The 16,759-nt window shown below is 45.3% G+C and overlaps 1 protein-coding gene across 15 annotated transcripts in view; it reads left to right on the top strand.

Annotated features, from left to right (window-relative positions):
- The window catches only part of ubr4 (ubiquitin protein ligase E3 component n-recognin 4), a 142,966-nt gene that overhangs the window by 94,165 nt on the left and 32,042 nt on the right, over positions 1–16,759 (top strand). For all 15 annotated transcript variants that reach the window (XM_031794817.1, XM_031794812.1, XM_031794805.1 and 12 more), the window contains 13 exons: positions 1,457–1,553; positions 2,050–2,157; positions 6,930–7,043; positions 8,524–8,733; positions 9,156–9,305; positions 9,479–9,706; positions 9,864–9,942; positions 11,537–11,761; positions 12,346–12,514; positions 13,160–13,390; positions 14,955–15,042; positions 15,599–15,792; positions 16,400–16,639. In XM_031794817.1, coding sequence (XP_031650677.1) covers positions 1,457–1,553; positions 2,050–2,157; positions 6,930–7,043; positions 8,524–8,733; positions 9,156–9,305; positions 9,479–9,706; positions 9,864–9,942; positions 11,537–11,761; positions 12,346–12,514; positions 13,160–13,390; positions 14,955–15,042; positions 15,599–15,792; positions 16,400–16,639 — 2,133 coding nt within the window. The remainder of the gene's footprint in view (positions 1–1,456; positions 1,554–2,049; positions 2,158–6,929; positions 7,044–8,523; positions 8,734–9,155; positions 9,306–9,478; positions 9,707–9,863; positions 9,943–11,536; positions 11,762–12,345; positions 12,515–13,159; positions 13,391–14,954; positions 15,043–15,598; positions 15,793–16,399; positions 16,640–16,759) is intronic.

Raw genomic sequence — 16,759 nt, 5'->3', positions numbered from 1 at the left:
GAGGTACTGGTACAGAGTCAATGTGGAGGCTATATACAGGGGGTACCGGTGCAGAGTCAATGTGGAGGCTATATACAGGGGAGGTACCGGTACAGGGTCAATGTGGAGGCTATATACAGGGGAGGTACCGGTACAGGGTCAATGTGGAGGCTATATACAGGGGAGGTACCAGTACAGGGTCAATGTGGAGGCTATATACAGGGGAGGTACTGGTACAGAGTCAATGTGGAGGCTATATACAGGGGGTACCGGTGCAGAGTCAATGTGCGGGGGCACCGGTTCGTTGAGATATTATGTACATATAAGTAGAAATATTGAAGTGACTATGCATAGATGATAACAACAGAGTATATCAGCGGTGTAAAAGAGCCAATAGTCTGGGGAGTAGCCATTTGATTAGATGTTCAGGAGTCTTATGGCTTGTGGGTAAAAGCTGTTAAGGTGCCTTTTGGACCTAGACTTGGCGCTCTGGTACCGCTTGCTGTGCGGTAGCAGAGAGAACAGTCTGACTGGGGTGTTTAGGGCCTTCCTCTGACACTGCCTGGTTTAGAGGTCCTGGATGGCAGGAAGCATGGACCATGTTAGTTTGTTGTTGATGTGGACGCCAAGGAACTTGAATCTCTCAACCTGCTCCACTGCAGCCCCGTCGATGAGAATGGGGGCGTGCTCGGTCCTCTTTTTCCTGTAGTCCACAATCATCTCCTTTGTCTTGATCATGTTGAGGGAGAGGTCTAATGTCCATTGCTCATGTTTTTTGGTCCAAGCAAGTCTCTTCTTATTATTGGTGTCCTTTAGTAGTGGTTTATTTTCAGCAATTCGACCATGAAGGCTTGATTCACGCAGTCTCCTCTGAACAGATGATGTCTGTCACTTGAACTCTGTGAAGCATTTATTTGGACTGCAATTTCTGAGGCTGGCAATTCTAATGAATGTATCCTCTGCAGCAGAGGTAACTCTGGGTCTTCCTTTCCTGTGGCGGTCCTCATGAGAGCCAGTTTCCTCATAGAGCTTGATCGTTTTTGGACTGCACTCGAAGAAACAGCTGATTGACTCAAACACATTAATTTGTGGAATTTCTTTCCTTCTTAACAAGACACACCTGTTAATTGAAATGTACTCCAGGTGACTACCTCATTAAGCTGGTTGAGAGAATGCCAAGTATGTGCAAAGCTGTCATCAAGGCAAAGGGTGGCTACTTTGAAGAATCTCAAAATATATTTTGATTTCTTTAACACCTTTTCTTTGGTTACTACATGATTCCATATGTGTTATTTCATAGTTTTGATGTCTTCACTTTTATTCTACAATGTAGAACATAGTAAAAAATCAAGAATAACCCTGGAATGAGTTAGGTGTGTCCAAAACTTTAGACTGGTACTGTGTACATCTAACCACGCCTGTTGTCTCTATGGCAACAGTGTGCTGTGTTCTGACGTCCTTCTTGTATCTGTTCCAGACTCCACACGGTGCGTCTGATGCTGCTGGAGCGACTCCTACAGCACCTGCCCCAGCTGGACAGTGTAGGAGGAGTCCACGCTATCCCTTACATGCAGGTACTAGCCCGTTACTGTTGTGCTGGCCTTTCATCCACTCAAACTTGTCTGTCGTTACTGACAATGATTTTGCAGATACAAGGCTGTTTGGGAGGATTTTGGAACGATCGTGATATGTTCTTTTTCTTTTTATATATATATATATATATATATATATATATATATTTATTTATTTTACACTTTTTTTTTTTTTACACCTTTAGTTGAATGTACGAATTGGGAGGCTTGTGTCGCAAATGGCACCCTGGTCTAAAGTAGTGCACTATATAGGGAATAGGGCTCTGGTCTATAGTAGTACCACTACATTGGGAATAGGGCTCTGGTCTAAAGTAGTACCACTATATAGGGAATATGGCTCTGGTCTAAAGTAGTGCACTATATAGGGAATAGGGCTCTGGTCTAAAGTAGTGCACTATATAGGGAATAGGGTGCCTTTTGGGACCTTTTGGGATATAGAGCATTCTGCTAAATGACTGAAATGTCAAATGTAATGCAGGTGGTCCTGATGCTGACCTCTGACCTGGATGGAGAAGACGACAAGGACAAGGGAGCTCTGGACGACCTGTTGGCTCTACTCATCGCCGAGCTGGGCATGCACAAGAAGGTACCTACCGTGTGTGTGTGTGTGTGTGTGTGTGTGTGAGACGCCGTCATATCGTTGCCCTGATTCCTCTCAAAGCACATTGGAGCTTTGAGAGGAAATGGGTCAACAAGGATGCAGAGGAAAGGAATTGACGGCGAGTAACATTTTTAAAAGTCTCACGGTAACTGACCGTTCAGTAACATAATCACGTTTAGCATCTCCTGGCTTCCACACAGCCTTTTAAAATTTTATTTTTTACCTTTATTTAACTAGGCAAGTCAGTTAAGAACAAATTCTTATTTTCAATGACGGCCTAGGAACAGTGGGTTAACTGCCTGTTCAGGGGCAGAACGACAGATTTGTACCTTGTCAGCTCGGGGATTTGAACTTGAACAACCTTCCGGTTACTAGTCCAACGCTCTAACCACTAGGCTTCCCTGCCACCCCAAATAGACTATAAGCCACTGATGCAGACCTTTGGAACATCTACAGTTTAGAAAGTCTAATAAATCTATTTAATATAACCTATACCTTCACAATAAATCCATGTAATAATATAGCCTACACCTTCACAATAAATCTATTTAATATAACCTACACCTTCACAATAAATCCATGTAATATAGTCTACCTACACCATCACAATAAATCCATGTAATATAGTCTACACCTTCACAATAAATCCATGTGATATAGTCTACCTACACCATCACAATAAATCCATGTGATATAGTCTACACCTTCACAATAAATCCATGTAATATAGTATACACCTTCACAGTAAATCCATGTAATATAGTCTACACCATCACAATAAATCTATTTAATATAACCTATACCTTCACAATAAATCCATGTGATATAGTCTACCTACATCATCACAATAAATCCATGTAATATAGTCTACACCTTCACAATAAATCCATGTGATATAGTCTACCTACACCATCACAATAAATCCATGTGATATAGTCTACACCTTCACAATAAATCCATGTAATATAGTATACACCTTCACAGTAAATCCATGTAATATAGTCTACACCATCACAATAAATCTATTTAATATAACCTATACCTTCACAATAAATCCATGTGATATAGTCTACCTACACCATCACAATAAATCCATGTAATATAGTCTACACCTTCACAATAAATCCATGTAATATAGTCTACACCTTCACAGTAAATCCATGTAATATAGTCTACACCATCACAATAAATCTATTTAATATAACCTATACCTTCACAATAAATCCATGTAATATATTCTACACCTTCACAATAAATCAATTTAATAATATAGCCTACACCATCACAATAAATCCATGTGATATAGTCTACACCTTCACAATAAATCCATGTAATATAGTATACACCTTCACAGTAAATCCATGTAATATAGTCTACACCATCACAATAAATCTATTTAATATAACCTATACCTTCACAATAAATCCATGTGATATAGTCTACCTACACCATCACAATAAATCTATGTAATATAGTCTACACCTTCACAATAAATCCATGTAATATAGTCTACACCTTCACAGTAAATCCATGTAATATAGTCTACACCATCACAATAAATCTATTTAATATAACCTATACCTTCACAATAAATCCATGTAATATATTCTACACCTTCACAATAAATCAATTTAATAATATAGCCTACACCATCACAATAAATCCATGTGATATAGTCTACACCTTCACAATAAATCCATGTAATATAGTCTACACCTTCACAATAAATCCATGTGATATAGTCTACACCTTCACAATAAATCCATGTAATATAGTCTACACCTTCACAATAAATCCATTATTTATTTTAGACAGATCTGAAGAAACAGGATATGAAGAAAATTTTGTCTAGAACAGAATAACTCCTTAAGTTAGGTCCTGATCTGGCTCGGCCATATGACTGTGGGCTACAGTGTAGTTCATTTAGAATTCCGTGGCATTATCTTATAGTATGAAGAATACAATTGAACAAAGCTGAATAAAATAGAAAGGAGATTTTCTCCGAACGATTTGAGGGAGTGCAAACTATTTGAGGGAGTGCGAACTATTTGAGGGAGTGCGAACTATTTGAGGGAGTGCGAACTATTTGAGGGAGTGCGAACTATTTGAGGGAGTGCGATCATGCAGCTATTCTGTGGTGAGCAGTTAACAAAGAAACAGGTCCTCCTATTGGCTTAATTTTAATGTATTTATGCAACTTAAGTTCTACAAACGTTGGGCTTATATATTTCGATTTTTAATAAATTGATGCGATTTATCAGTTTGACAAGCAATTGATAATATTCTCACCAGGGATCGAATTTCCCAGTGACCAACCTAAAAAAAAAAAATCCATGCCTGGTGGTCGTTGTGCCCTTAGGCTGAATATTATAATTCCCTTCTCCTGGCTGCCAATCGCCATGCTCCGAAGCCCCTCTCATTCACATGGCTCTCTCAGTTTATCTACATTTTTAATAGCCAATTCCCATCACGTGATTGGGTCCTTCTCACAGGCTACAAGTGAAGACAGACACATCTGGGGACCCTACTACGTACGTCCTTATCCAATTCTGAGACTCATATTGAAGATATTGGAAGAACTGTCCACATTTACTTTTTGTCAGCCGACAAGATGAGTAGTAGGGCTAACGAACAGCAAAAGCACTAGCCTATGTCAATTTACTATCCTCTGTAGTATAAAAGTTGACCTATTCTATTATAAAGGTGTAATTTTTATGGTGGAAATTATCGTCCCCAAACTTGAAACTCACAAGCTGCTCAAGTATGCCAGTTAGGCTCTACACCTGTTGTAAAGCAGATTCATGTTCTTATATTTAAGAAGTTATTTGGCCACTTTAGTTGCAATACAAACCTGATCAAACCATAGGCTCGGCTACATGAGGTGTGCGACTTTCATTTGGAAAAGTTGTTAGAAAATGCACACACTGTTGTCTTACTGCACACACTAGGCATCATTCACGAGGGGGGCCATACGTCATTCACGAGGGGGGCCATACGTCATTCACGAGGGGGGCCATACGTCATTCACGAGGGGGGCCATACGTCATTCACGAGGGGGGCCATACGTCATTCACGAGGGGGGCCATACGTCATTCACGAGGGGGGCCATACGTCATTCACGAGGGGGGCCATACGTCATTCACGAGGGGGGCCATACGTCATTCACGAGGGGGGCCATACGTCATTCACGAGGGGGGCCATACGTCATTCACGAGGGGGGCCATACGTCATTCACGAGGGGGGCCATACGTCATTCACGAGGGGGGCCATACGTCATTCACGAGGGGGGCCATACGTCATTCACGAGGGGGGCCATACGTCATTCACGAGGGGGGCCATACGTCATTCACGAGGGGGGGGCCACACGTCATTCTCGAGGGGGGGGCCACACGTCATTCTCGAGGGGGGGGCCACACGTCATTCTCGAGGGGGGGGCCACACGTCACTCTCGAGGGAGGGGGGGGCCACACGTCACTCTCGAGGGAGGGGGGGCCACACGTCACTCTCGAGGGAGGGGGGGGCCACACGTCACTCTCGAGGGAGGGGGGGGGCCACACGTCACTCTCGAGGGAGGGGGGGGGCCACACGTCACTCTCGAGGGAGGGGGGGGGCCACACGTCACTCTCGAGGGAGGGGGGGGGGCCACACGTCACTCTCGAGGGAGGGGGGGGGCCACACGTCACTCTCGAGGGAGGGGGGGGGCCACACGTCACTCTCGAGGGAGGGGGGGGGCCACACGTCACTCTCGAGGGAGGGGGGGGGCCACACGTCACTCTCGAGGGAGGGGGGGGGGCCACACGTCACTCTCGAGGGAGGGGGGGGGGCACACGTCACTCTCGAGGGAGGGGGGGGGGCCACACGTCACTCTCGAGGGAGGGGGGGGGCCACACGTCACTCTCGAGGGAGGGGGGGGGCCACACGTCACTCTCGAGGGAGGGGGGGGCCACACGTCACTCTCGAGGGAGGGGGGGGCCACACGTCACTCTCGAGGGAGGGGGGGGGCCACACGTCACTCTCGAGGGAGGGGGGGGGCCCCCATTGTGAATGAAGTCATTGTCACCCATCAGACTATTCTTGATTAATTCTTGTCTTCACATAGACTAAATAATGTGTGTTAAAATAGTTTTGATTTAGAATGGACCATTATAATGCACCTGTATCTAAACAGGGGCAGCGGGGGAAAAATACATGTCATCTTTGCACTTAAATATCGAATGGAGGACGCTTTTCCCCCTGGTTTATATTCATGGCAGCCAGGTAGGATATACTCCTGTTGTAAAGAAAAGCAATGTGTTTAATATTAGGAAAATTGAGAAATAAATATAGTTGGCCTAGTCAATAGAAAGCTGATGGGATCCTCCTCTTTTTAACAGAGGCCATCACTCTGTCTTCTCACGCAATATAAAATGTTGCGCAACATGAGCTCCTTGGCTCTCATGAAAGTGTTTGATTTTCGGTTACATTTACATTGATGTCAGAGTGATTAGAGGGACAACAGATTGCTGAATACCAGGCAGTTAAAATGTTTGGTAGACTACTAATGACCATCAGCAGGATCAGAACGCTGTTTTGAAAAGCCTAGTTACCGTGACTAAACGGTCACCGGTCACCTTTGACTGCGGTCATGATTTTGTGACCACCAGTGTGGTGGTAATACGGTCACCGTAACAGCCGTTAGAAACAGCCTTGGTGTGTGTGTCCCTTTGTCATTGTCCGTTCTCTCACCAACGTGTTTTGTTTGTTTGTTTCTCCTCCAGGACGTGTCCAAGAAGAACGAGCGCAGCCCCATCAACGAGGTCCATCTGGTCATCATGAGACTGCTCTCTGTGTTCATGTCCAGAACCAAGTCTGGATCGAAGTCTTCCTCTGAGGTACGTACGGGCTTTCCGTTCCTCCAATATTTACCAAAAAAAATCACTTTCCCCCCCCCCCCCCAGAGATTTTCTATATTGACCAGAAGAGAAAATTATATTTAGTCACTCATGGAGGACAATGAAGTAGATTCAGTCACTCATGGAGGACAATGAAGTAGATTCAGTCACTCATGGAGGACAATGAAGTAGATTCAGTCACTCATGGAGGACAATGAAGTAGATTCAGTCACTCATGGAGGACAATGAAGTAGATTCAGTCACTCATGGAGGACAATGAAGTAGATTCAGTCACTCATGGAGGACAATGAAGTAGATTCAGTCACTCATGGAGGACAATGAAGTAGATTCAGTCACTCATGGAGGACAATGAAGTAGATTCAGTCACTCATGGAGGACAATGAAGTAGATTCAGTCACTCATGGAGGACAATGAAGTAGATTCAGTCACTCATGGAGGACAATGAAGTAGATTCAGTCACTCATGGAGGACAATGAAGTAGATTCAGTCACTCATGGAGGACAATGAAGTAGATTCAGTCACTCATGGAGGACAATGAAGTAGATTCAGTCACTCATGGAGGACAATGAAGTAGATTCAGTCACTCATGGAGGACAATGAAGTAGATTCAGTCACTCATGGAGGACAATGAAGTAGATTCAGTCACTCATCCCACTCAATGCTTTTATTAAAGCTGCAATTATAACCCAATTCACATAGAAATGTGAGTTATAGATCTGTCATTCTCATTGAAAGCAAGTCTTAAGTGGTAGATATCTGTGCTATTTCTATGCTTCCCTTCTTAAAGGAGCAATATGCAGAAATCGCTCCCTTATTTCCTGGTTGCTAAAATTCGAATAGTTCTCCTGATATCAGTTTGTGACACAAGCCAGTGTCGTCTAAAGAATCATTGTACCCATCTAAACCTGCTGTGAAATATATTTTCAATAACCAAAAAATATTGTGTTTTTGAAGCTGGTGTACAAAACCGAAAGTAGAAGACGCAACAACGGAAAGCATAGAATTAGCGCACATAGAACACATCTACCGCTTCTTAGACTTGCTTTCAATGAGAATGACTGATTTATAACACCCATTTCTATGTGAATTTGTTCGGGTCACCCCAAAAAGTTACATGTTGCAGATTTCATTTTTTGATTTGGCATCTTTTTACTTTCGGTTTTGAACACCAACTTCTGATAATATATTTCACAGTGGGTTTTAGATGGTACAATGATTCTCTACATTGCCTCTTTTGTCACATAAACTGAAATTAGGCGAACTACTCGAATTTTAGCAACCAGGAAATAGGGGAGCGATTTCTGCATATTGCTCCTTTAAGTGACACATTCAGCGTGATGCCTTCGTTAGGGTTTTACGGACAGAAAACGGAGGCTTTTCTACCTTTTTCAAAATGGCCTCCTATGGAATTTTATGTTGATCGGTTCTAAGTTTTCCCGATTCACATCTCCTTCTCCAGTCGTCCTCTCTGATCTCCAACGCCACGGCCACAGCCCTGCTCAGTCAGGGGGCGATAGACTACTGTCTCCACGTCCTCAAGTCTCTGCTGGAGTTCTGGAAGAGCCAGCAGGAAGAGGAGGAGTCTGTGGCAGCCTCCCAGCTCCTCAAACCTCACACCTCCTCCTCTCCTCCGGACATGAGCCCCTTCTTCCTGAGGCAGTACGTCAAGGTAAGAGGAAACACCAACGCCGATTTCCAAAAAACGTAATCTTGTTGAGTGCAGCCAACAAACTGGTTTTGCACAGACTTTGTTTCAGCATGTTGAGGGGATCAGTTGGAGCAACACTGGTGCTGAATGGGTCATCTTGATCACATAATGAATAGATGTTTGGGATGCAAGGTGATTGGTAGACACTGTGTTCCTGTGTGTCTATTTACTTTATGTTCTCTCCTGTCTCTCCTCTCGCTCTCTCCTCTCTCTCTCTCCTGTCTCACCTCTCGCTCTCTCCTGTCTCTCCTCTCGCTCTCTCCTGTCTCTCCTCTCTCTCTCTCCCGTCTCTCCCTCTCTCTCTCCCGTCTCTCCCTCTCTCTCTCTCCCTCTCCCTCTCTCCCTCCTGTCTCTCCTCTCGCTCTCTCCTGTCTCTTAATCAGGGTCATGCTGCTGATGTGTTTGAGGCCTACTCCCAACTTCTGACTGAGATGGTTCTGAGATTACCTTATCAGATCAAGAAGATCGCTGACACCAACCCCCGCATCCCGCCTCCCGTCTTCGACCACTCCTGGTTCTACTTCCTGTCTGAGGTACATGATCCCCCACACTTTTTTCCTCCTCTCTCTCAATCGCTCTCTCTCCCACTAGCTCGCTCTCTCACACACACACACACACACACACACACACACACACACACACACACACACACACACACACACACACACATTAACACCCCTTCTACCATCTATGGTTGCCTGTGCAGTACCTGATGATTCAGCAGACGCCCTTCGTGAGGCGCCAGGTCAGGAAGCTGCTCCTGTTCATCTGTGGTTCTAAGGAGAAGTACCGTCAGCTCCGGGACCTGCACACGCTGGACTCTCACGTCCGCGGCATCAAGAAGCTCCTGGAAGAACAGGGCATCTTCCTCCGCGCCGGCGTCGTTACGGCAACCTCCGGCTCCGCCCTGCAGTACGACACGCTCATTAGTCTGGTGAGTGTCTACATCTCAGTTCTAGGGAGAGAGAAAAAACAGGTTTTTTTTGTATTAATCCCCCAATACCTCAGTCTTACATCTTTAAAAAAAATATATATATACATATTTTTGCGACTTTTTCTTGTACTTGAGTTTCTCTGTTTCTTGTCAACAGATGGAGCACCTGAAGGCCTGTGCTGAGATAGCCACCCAGAGGACCATCAACTGGCAGAAGTTCTGTATGAAGGATGACTGTAAGTTCAAGGCTCTTCACTCTTGCTCTTTTTTAGCCTTTCCCCTCTCAAGTGGTAACCAGGGTAGCCTTTCCCCTCTCAAGTGGTAACTAGGGTAGCCTTTCCCCTCTCAAGTGGTAACTAGGGTAGCCTTTCCCCTCTCAAGTGGTAACCAGGGTAGCCTTTCCCCTCTCAAGTGGTAACCAGGGTAGCCTTTCCCCTCTCAAGTGGTAACCAGGGTAGCCTTTCCCCTCTCAAGTGGTAACCAGGGTAGCCTTTCCCCTCTCAAGTGGTAACTAGGGTAGCCTTTCCCCTCTCAAGTGGTAACCAGGGTAGCCTTTCCCCTCTCAAGTGGTAACCAGGGTAGCCTTTCCCCTCTCAAGTGGTAACCAGGGTAGCCTTTCCCCTCTCAAGTGGTAACCAGGGTAGCCTTTCCCCTCTCAAGTGGTAACCAGGGTAGCCTTTCCCCTCTCAAGTGGTAACCAGGGTAGCCTTTCCCCTCTCAAGTGGTAACCAGGGTAGCCTTTCCCCTCTCAAGTGGTAACCAGGGTAGCCTTTCCCCTCTCAAGTGGTAACCAGGGTAGCCTTTCCCCTCTCAAGTGGTAACCAGGGTAGCCTTTCCCCTCTCAAGTGGTAACCAGGGTAGCCTTTCCCCTCTCAAGTGGTAACCAGGGTAGCCTTTCCCCTCTCAAGTGGTAACCAGGGTAGCCTTTCCCCTCTCAAGTGGTAACCAGGGTAGCCTTTAGACTCGTCAAGTGGTAACCAGGGTAGCCTTTAGATTCGTCAAGTGGTAACCAGGGTAGCCTTTAGACTCGTCAAGTGGTAACCAGGGTAGCCTTTAGACTCGTCAAGTGGTAACCAGGGTAGCCTTTAGACTCGTCAAGTGGTAACCAGGGTAGCCTTTAGACTCGTCAAGTGGTAACCAGGGTAGCCTTTAGACTCGTCAAGTGGTAACCAGGGTAGCCCTTTAGACTCGTCAAGTGGTAACCAGGGTAGCCTTTAGACTCGTCAAGTGGTAACCAGGGTAGCCTTTAGACTCGTCAAGTGGTAACCAGGGTAGCCTTTAGACTCGTCAAGTGGTAACCAGGGTAGCCTTTATGCCTCTCAATTGTGAATTTCTTGAAGTGTTACCCTGTCCTTTTGCTGTTATCGAGCCAATCTGTGCTGTACTGCAAGAGTTTCAGTTGGCATGGATTAGTTAGTTTGTCTTTTTAACTCTTTCCCTCCTCCACTCCCCTCTCTCCCCCTCCCTCTCTCCCCCTCCCTCTCTCCCCTCTCTCCCCCCCCCTCCCCCCTCCCTCTCTCTCCCTCCCCCCTCCCTCTCTCTCCCTCTCCCCCCTCCCTCTCTCTCCCTCTCTCCCCTCCCTCCCCCCTCCCTCTCTCTCCCCCCTCCCTCTCTCTCCCCCCCTCCCTCTCTCTCCCTCTCTCCCCTCTCTCCCCTCCCTCCCCCCTCCCTCTCTCTCCCCCCTCCCTCTCTCTCCCCCCTCCCTCTCTCTTCCCTCTCCCTCCCCCCTCCCTCTCTCTCCCCCCTCCCTCTCTCTCCCTCCCCCCTCCCTCTCTCTCCCCCCCTCCCCTCTCTCTCCTCTCTCTTTCCCCCACTCCCCTCTCTCTCCAGCCATACTGTACTTCCTACTACAGGTCAGCTTCCTGGTAGATGAGGGAGTGTCTCCGGTGCTCCTCCAGCTGCTATCCTGTGCTCTGTGTGGCAGCAAGGTCCTGGCTTCCTCTTCTTCCTCCTCTTCCTCTGGAGGAGGGTCTGGGGGCACTGGGACTCAGTCCTCTCAGAGCAAGTCCTCAAGCAAGAAGAGCAAAAAGGAGGACAAGGAGAAAGACAAAGAAGGTGAGGAGAGACACACGAGAGTTCATCATGTTATAACCTTAAATTATTATGGCTGTATATCGTTGGAAATACGTTGAGTCTTTCGATCGTTAGAAAATGATTGAGTTCAAATGTTTTTTATCCTTGCTAACCTTTCATTTGTTGTAAGTTTGAGAAACAGACTTGGTACTGTAGTCTGAAGTGTTTGTTTTTTAAGGAAGACTTACTACTGTAGTCTGAAGTGTTTGTGTTTTAAGGAAGACTTACTACTGTAGTCTGAAGTGTTTTAAGGAAGACTTACTACTGTAGTCTGAAGTGTTTTAAGGAAGACTTACTACTGTAGTCTGAAGTGTTTGTGTTTTAAGGAAGACTTACTACTGTAGTCTGAAGTGTTTGTTTTTTAAGGAAGACTTACTACTGTAGTCTGAAGTGTTTGTGTTTTAAGGAAGACTTACTACTGTAGTCTGAAGTGTTTTAAGGAAGACTTACTACTGTAGTCTGAAGTGTTTTAAGGAAGACTTACTACTGTAGTCTGAAGTGTTTTTTTTGTGTGTGTGTGTGCGCTCCAAGCAAGTCTTTCTCTAAAATGTTGTCTTCTTCTCCAGGTGACGGTGTGGGTAGCCAGGAGGACCAGCTGTGTACTGCTCTGGTCTCTCAGCTCAACAAGTTTGCCGACAAAGAGACTCTCATCCAGTTCCTCCGCTGCTTCCTGCTCGAGTCCAACTCCTCCGCCGTGCGCTGGCAAGCCCACTGTCTCGCACTGCATATCTACAGGTATGTACTCACACGACATAAAGGTACAGTAGTACACACTAGTGCGATTAACCGCCATTTTGTATTATAATTTTGGGGGGTTGTTATAAACAACTAATTGTCAGTTCAATAACTTGAATTCCATTTAGTTTGGTTTCTTTGTGAAGCCAAATAAATATATAGGTTTTGATTATTTAAACATGAAAAATATCCCCCCCCCTTTTAATGGAGATTCCACAGCCAATATTTATATATTTATATATATATTTATTTATAATCGAACTGAAACCAAACGGACCTAGAAAAGCATTAATCACTCAGCACTAGTACACACACACACACACACACACACACACACACACACACACACACACACACACACACACACACACACACACACACACACACACACACACACACACACATTAGCCTCGTAAAAGGTATCTGTTGTTACAGTTATAAATGTGCAGGCACTTGGTCATTCTAGACAATGCCTGAACCTAGAGAGTTACACACAATGGTTTTCTGCCTGTTTCTTAGAAGTGTGTTTTTCATGCTTGGCTGGTCAGAAAAGACTGTTTGCAGGACTACAATATCTTTCAACATCTACCAATTGTCAATATTTAACCTCAAAACTAAAAACCCATTATTTCTGTCCTTATGTAGAAACTCCAGTAAGTCTCAACAGGAGCTGCTGTTGGACTTGACCTGGGCCATCTGGCCAGAGCTGCCCGCCTATGGACGCAAGGCCGCTCAGTTTGTAGACCTGCTCGGCTACTTTTCCCTGAAGACCCCCCAGACCGAGAAGAAGTTAAAGGAGTATTCCCAGAAAGCTGTGGAAATCCTGAGGACCCAGAACCACATTCTGACCACCCACCCCAACTCTAACATCTACAGGTACGGCTGAATACTGACCGAAACTATCCATCATCATTACCTTGATGTCGCTGTCGCCTCCAGTCACCTTACTCGTGGAGATTGCCACTGCACTATAGGTTTCCCTTGCAAAATAGGTTTTTATCTCAAGACCTGTTTTTTTAAAATAATGGTTCAATTAAATATATCAAACTAGCTTCCACAGCTGTGTGTCTCCTTGTTTCTTATTAAAATATGTCTCTCGTCTGTCTGTGTTGTAGTACTCTGTCAGGTCTGGTTTAAATACTAACCCTGTCTGTCTGTGTTGTAGTACTCTGTCAGGTCTGGTTTAAATACTAACCCTGTCTGTCTGTGTTGTAGTACTCTGTCAGGTCTGGTTTAAATACTAACCCTGTCTGTCTGTGTTGTAGTACTCTGTCAGGTCTGGTTTAAATACTAACCCTGTCTGTCTGTGTTGTAGTACTCTGTCAGGTCTGGTTTAAATACTGACCATGTCTGTCTGTGTTGTAGTACTCTGTCAGGTCTGGTTTAAATACTAACCCTGTCTGTCTGTTGTAGTACTCTGTCAGGTCTGGTTTAAATACTAACCCTGTCTGTCTGTGTTGTAGTACTCTGTCAGGTCTGGTTTAAATACTGACCATGTCTGTCTGTGTTGTAGTACTCTGTCAGGTCTGGTTTAAATACTGACCATGTCTGTCTGTGTTGTAGTACTCTGTCAGGTCTGGTTTAAATACTAACCATGTCTGTCTGTCTGTGTTGTAGTACTCTGTCAGGTCTGGTTTAAATACTAACCCTGTCTGTCTGTGTTCTAGTACTCTGTCAGGTCTGGTTTAAATACTAACCCTGTCTGTCTGTGTTGTAGTACTCTGTCAGGTCTGGTTTAAATACTAACCCTGTCTGTCTGTCTGTGTTGTAGTACTCTGTCAGGTCTGGTTTAAATACTGACCATGTCTGTCTGTGTTGTAGTACTCTGTCAGGTCTGGTTTAAATACTGACCATGTCTCTCGTCTGTCTGTGTTGTAGTACACTGTCAGGTCTGGTTTAAATACTAACCCTGTCTGTCTGTGTTGTAGTACTCTGTCAGGTCTGGTTTAAATACTGACCATGTCTGTCTGTGTTGTAGTACTCTATCAGGTCTGGTTTAAATACTGACCCTGTCTGTCTGTGTTGTAGTACTCTGTCAGGTCTGGTTTAAATACTAACCCTGTCTGTCTGTGTTGTAGTACTCTGTCAGGTCTGGTTTAAATACTAACCCTGTTTGTCTGTGTTGTAGTACTCTGTCAGGTCTGGTTTAAATACTAACCCTGTCTGTCTGTGTTGTAGTACTCTGTCAGGTCTGGTTTAAATACTAACCATGTCTGTCTGTGTTTCAGTACTCTGTCAGGTCTGGTTTAAATACTAACCATGTCTGTCTGTGTTGCAGTACTCTGTCAGGTCTGGTTTAAATACTAACCATGTCTGTCTGTCTGTGTTGCAGTACTCTGTCAGGTCTGGTTTAAATACTAACCATGTCTGTCTGTCTGTGTTGCAGTACTCTGTCAGGTCTGGTTTAAATACTAACCATGTCTGTCTGTCTGTGTTGCAGTACTCTGTCAGGTCTGGTGGAGTTTGATGGTTTCTACCTGGAGAGTGATCCCTGTCTGGTGTGCAACAACCCTGAAGTGCCCTTCTCTGTAAGTAGTGTAGAAAAGTACTTCCCAATTCTCCACACTTCCCACCAAGTGTGCACTTGCACAGTTCCCCCTTTATGGATATAGGAAGAATGGGCTGGTGATAGTAATGTTTTGGGGGGGGGGGGGGGGGGGGGTGTAGCTCCCTACGGGCCATGGTAGCTCCCTACGGGCCATGGTAGCTCCAATCCATTACTATTAAATGCATGAGAGGTGGGGGATCAAACACACACTTCTGTCTGAAGCGTATTGAATCATTCTCTATGTATCCAATACTCATTCTGTCTTCTCTCTCTCTGTCTCTCTCTCTCTGTCTTCTCTCTCTGTCTCTCTGTCTTCTCTCTTTGTCTCTCTGTCTTGTCTCTCTGTCTTCTCTGTCTTCTTCTCTCTGTCTCTCTGTCTCTCTCTCTCTCTGTCTTCTTCTCTCTCTCTGTCTCTCTCTGTCTTCTCTCTCTGTCTCTGTCCCCCTCTCTGTCTCTGTCCCCCTCTCTGTCTCTGTCCCCCTCTCTGTCTCTGTCCCCCTCTCTCTCTCTGTCTCTCTCTGTCTCCGTCTCCTCAGAACATCAAGCTGTCGTCCATCAAGGTGGACACCAGATACACTACTACCCAGCAGGTGGTCAAGCTGATCAGCAGTCACACCATCAGTAAGGTGACGGTGAAGATAGGAGACCTGAAGAGGACCAAGATGGTCCGGACCATCAGCCTCTACTACAACAATAGGACTGTACAGGCCATCGTAGAGCTCAAGAACAAGTGAGTTTGACCCTGTTTATCCTGCTCCCAGTTATTTTCTATGACTGTAGGAGTTGGCGGGACAGAACAAATAGATCTGGGACCAGGCTAATCTGTTCTTAAGTGTATTTAACTATATCTGGCTTTGACAGCGATATGGTACAGTATCAATAGTTGATAATCAATCAAATCAAATCAAATCAAATTTATTTATATAGCCCTTCGTACATCAGCTGATATCTCAAAGTGCTGTACAGAAACCCAGCCTAAAACCCCAAACAGCAAGCAATGCAGGTGTAGAAGCACGGTGGCTAGGAAAAACTCCCTAGAAAGGCCAATACCTAGGAAGAAACCTAGAGAGGAACCAGGCTATGTGGGGTGGCCAGTCCTCTTCCGGCTGTGCCGGAATCAATAGATTTGATTTATCACCAGATTTTTTTTATTCCATTCAACGCGATACGAATCAACAATACAGACAGCTGACTGTACCCTGGAAACAGAGAGCTTTAATCAATGAACCGTTCCTAGTTCTGTCTTAATTCAATATGAACGGAATCAGCCTAAATAGGTCTTTTTTTATATTTTGTCGTCTTATATAAAATGTACCTTTTTATCTCCCTCTACCCAGACCGGCCCGTTGGCACAAGGCCAAGAAGGTCCAACTGACTCCAGGTCAGACAGAGGTCAAAATCGACCTGCCGCTGCCTATCGTGGCGTCCAACCTCATGATCGAGTTCTCCGACTTCTACGAGAACTACCAGGCGTCCAGCGAGACGCTCCAGTGCCCGCGATGCTCTGCCTCCGTGCCCGCCAACCCTGGCGTCTGTGGCAACTGTGGAGAAAACGTCTACCAGTGTCACAAGTGCAGGTGGCTAACCAGTAGACTTGAGGCCATCGATGCCTGAAATATTTAATTTATGTTATGTTATGGCTCACTTAAAGATCTGAATAATCAAATCGTTGACATGTCTGATTTAGTCCTATCGGG

The sequence above is a fragment of the Oncorhynchus kisutch genome, linkage group LG17 (genome assembly GCF_002021735.2).
Source record: "Oncorhynchus kisutch isolate 150728-3 linkage group LG17, Okis_V2, whole genome shotgun sequence".
Lineage (NCBI taxonomy): Eukaryota > Metazoa > Chordata > Actinopteri > Salmoniformes > Salmonidae > Oncorhynchus > Oncorhynchus kisutch.
This window is presented reverse-complemented; position numbering and strand designations above follow the sequence as displayed.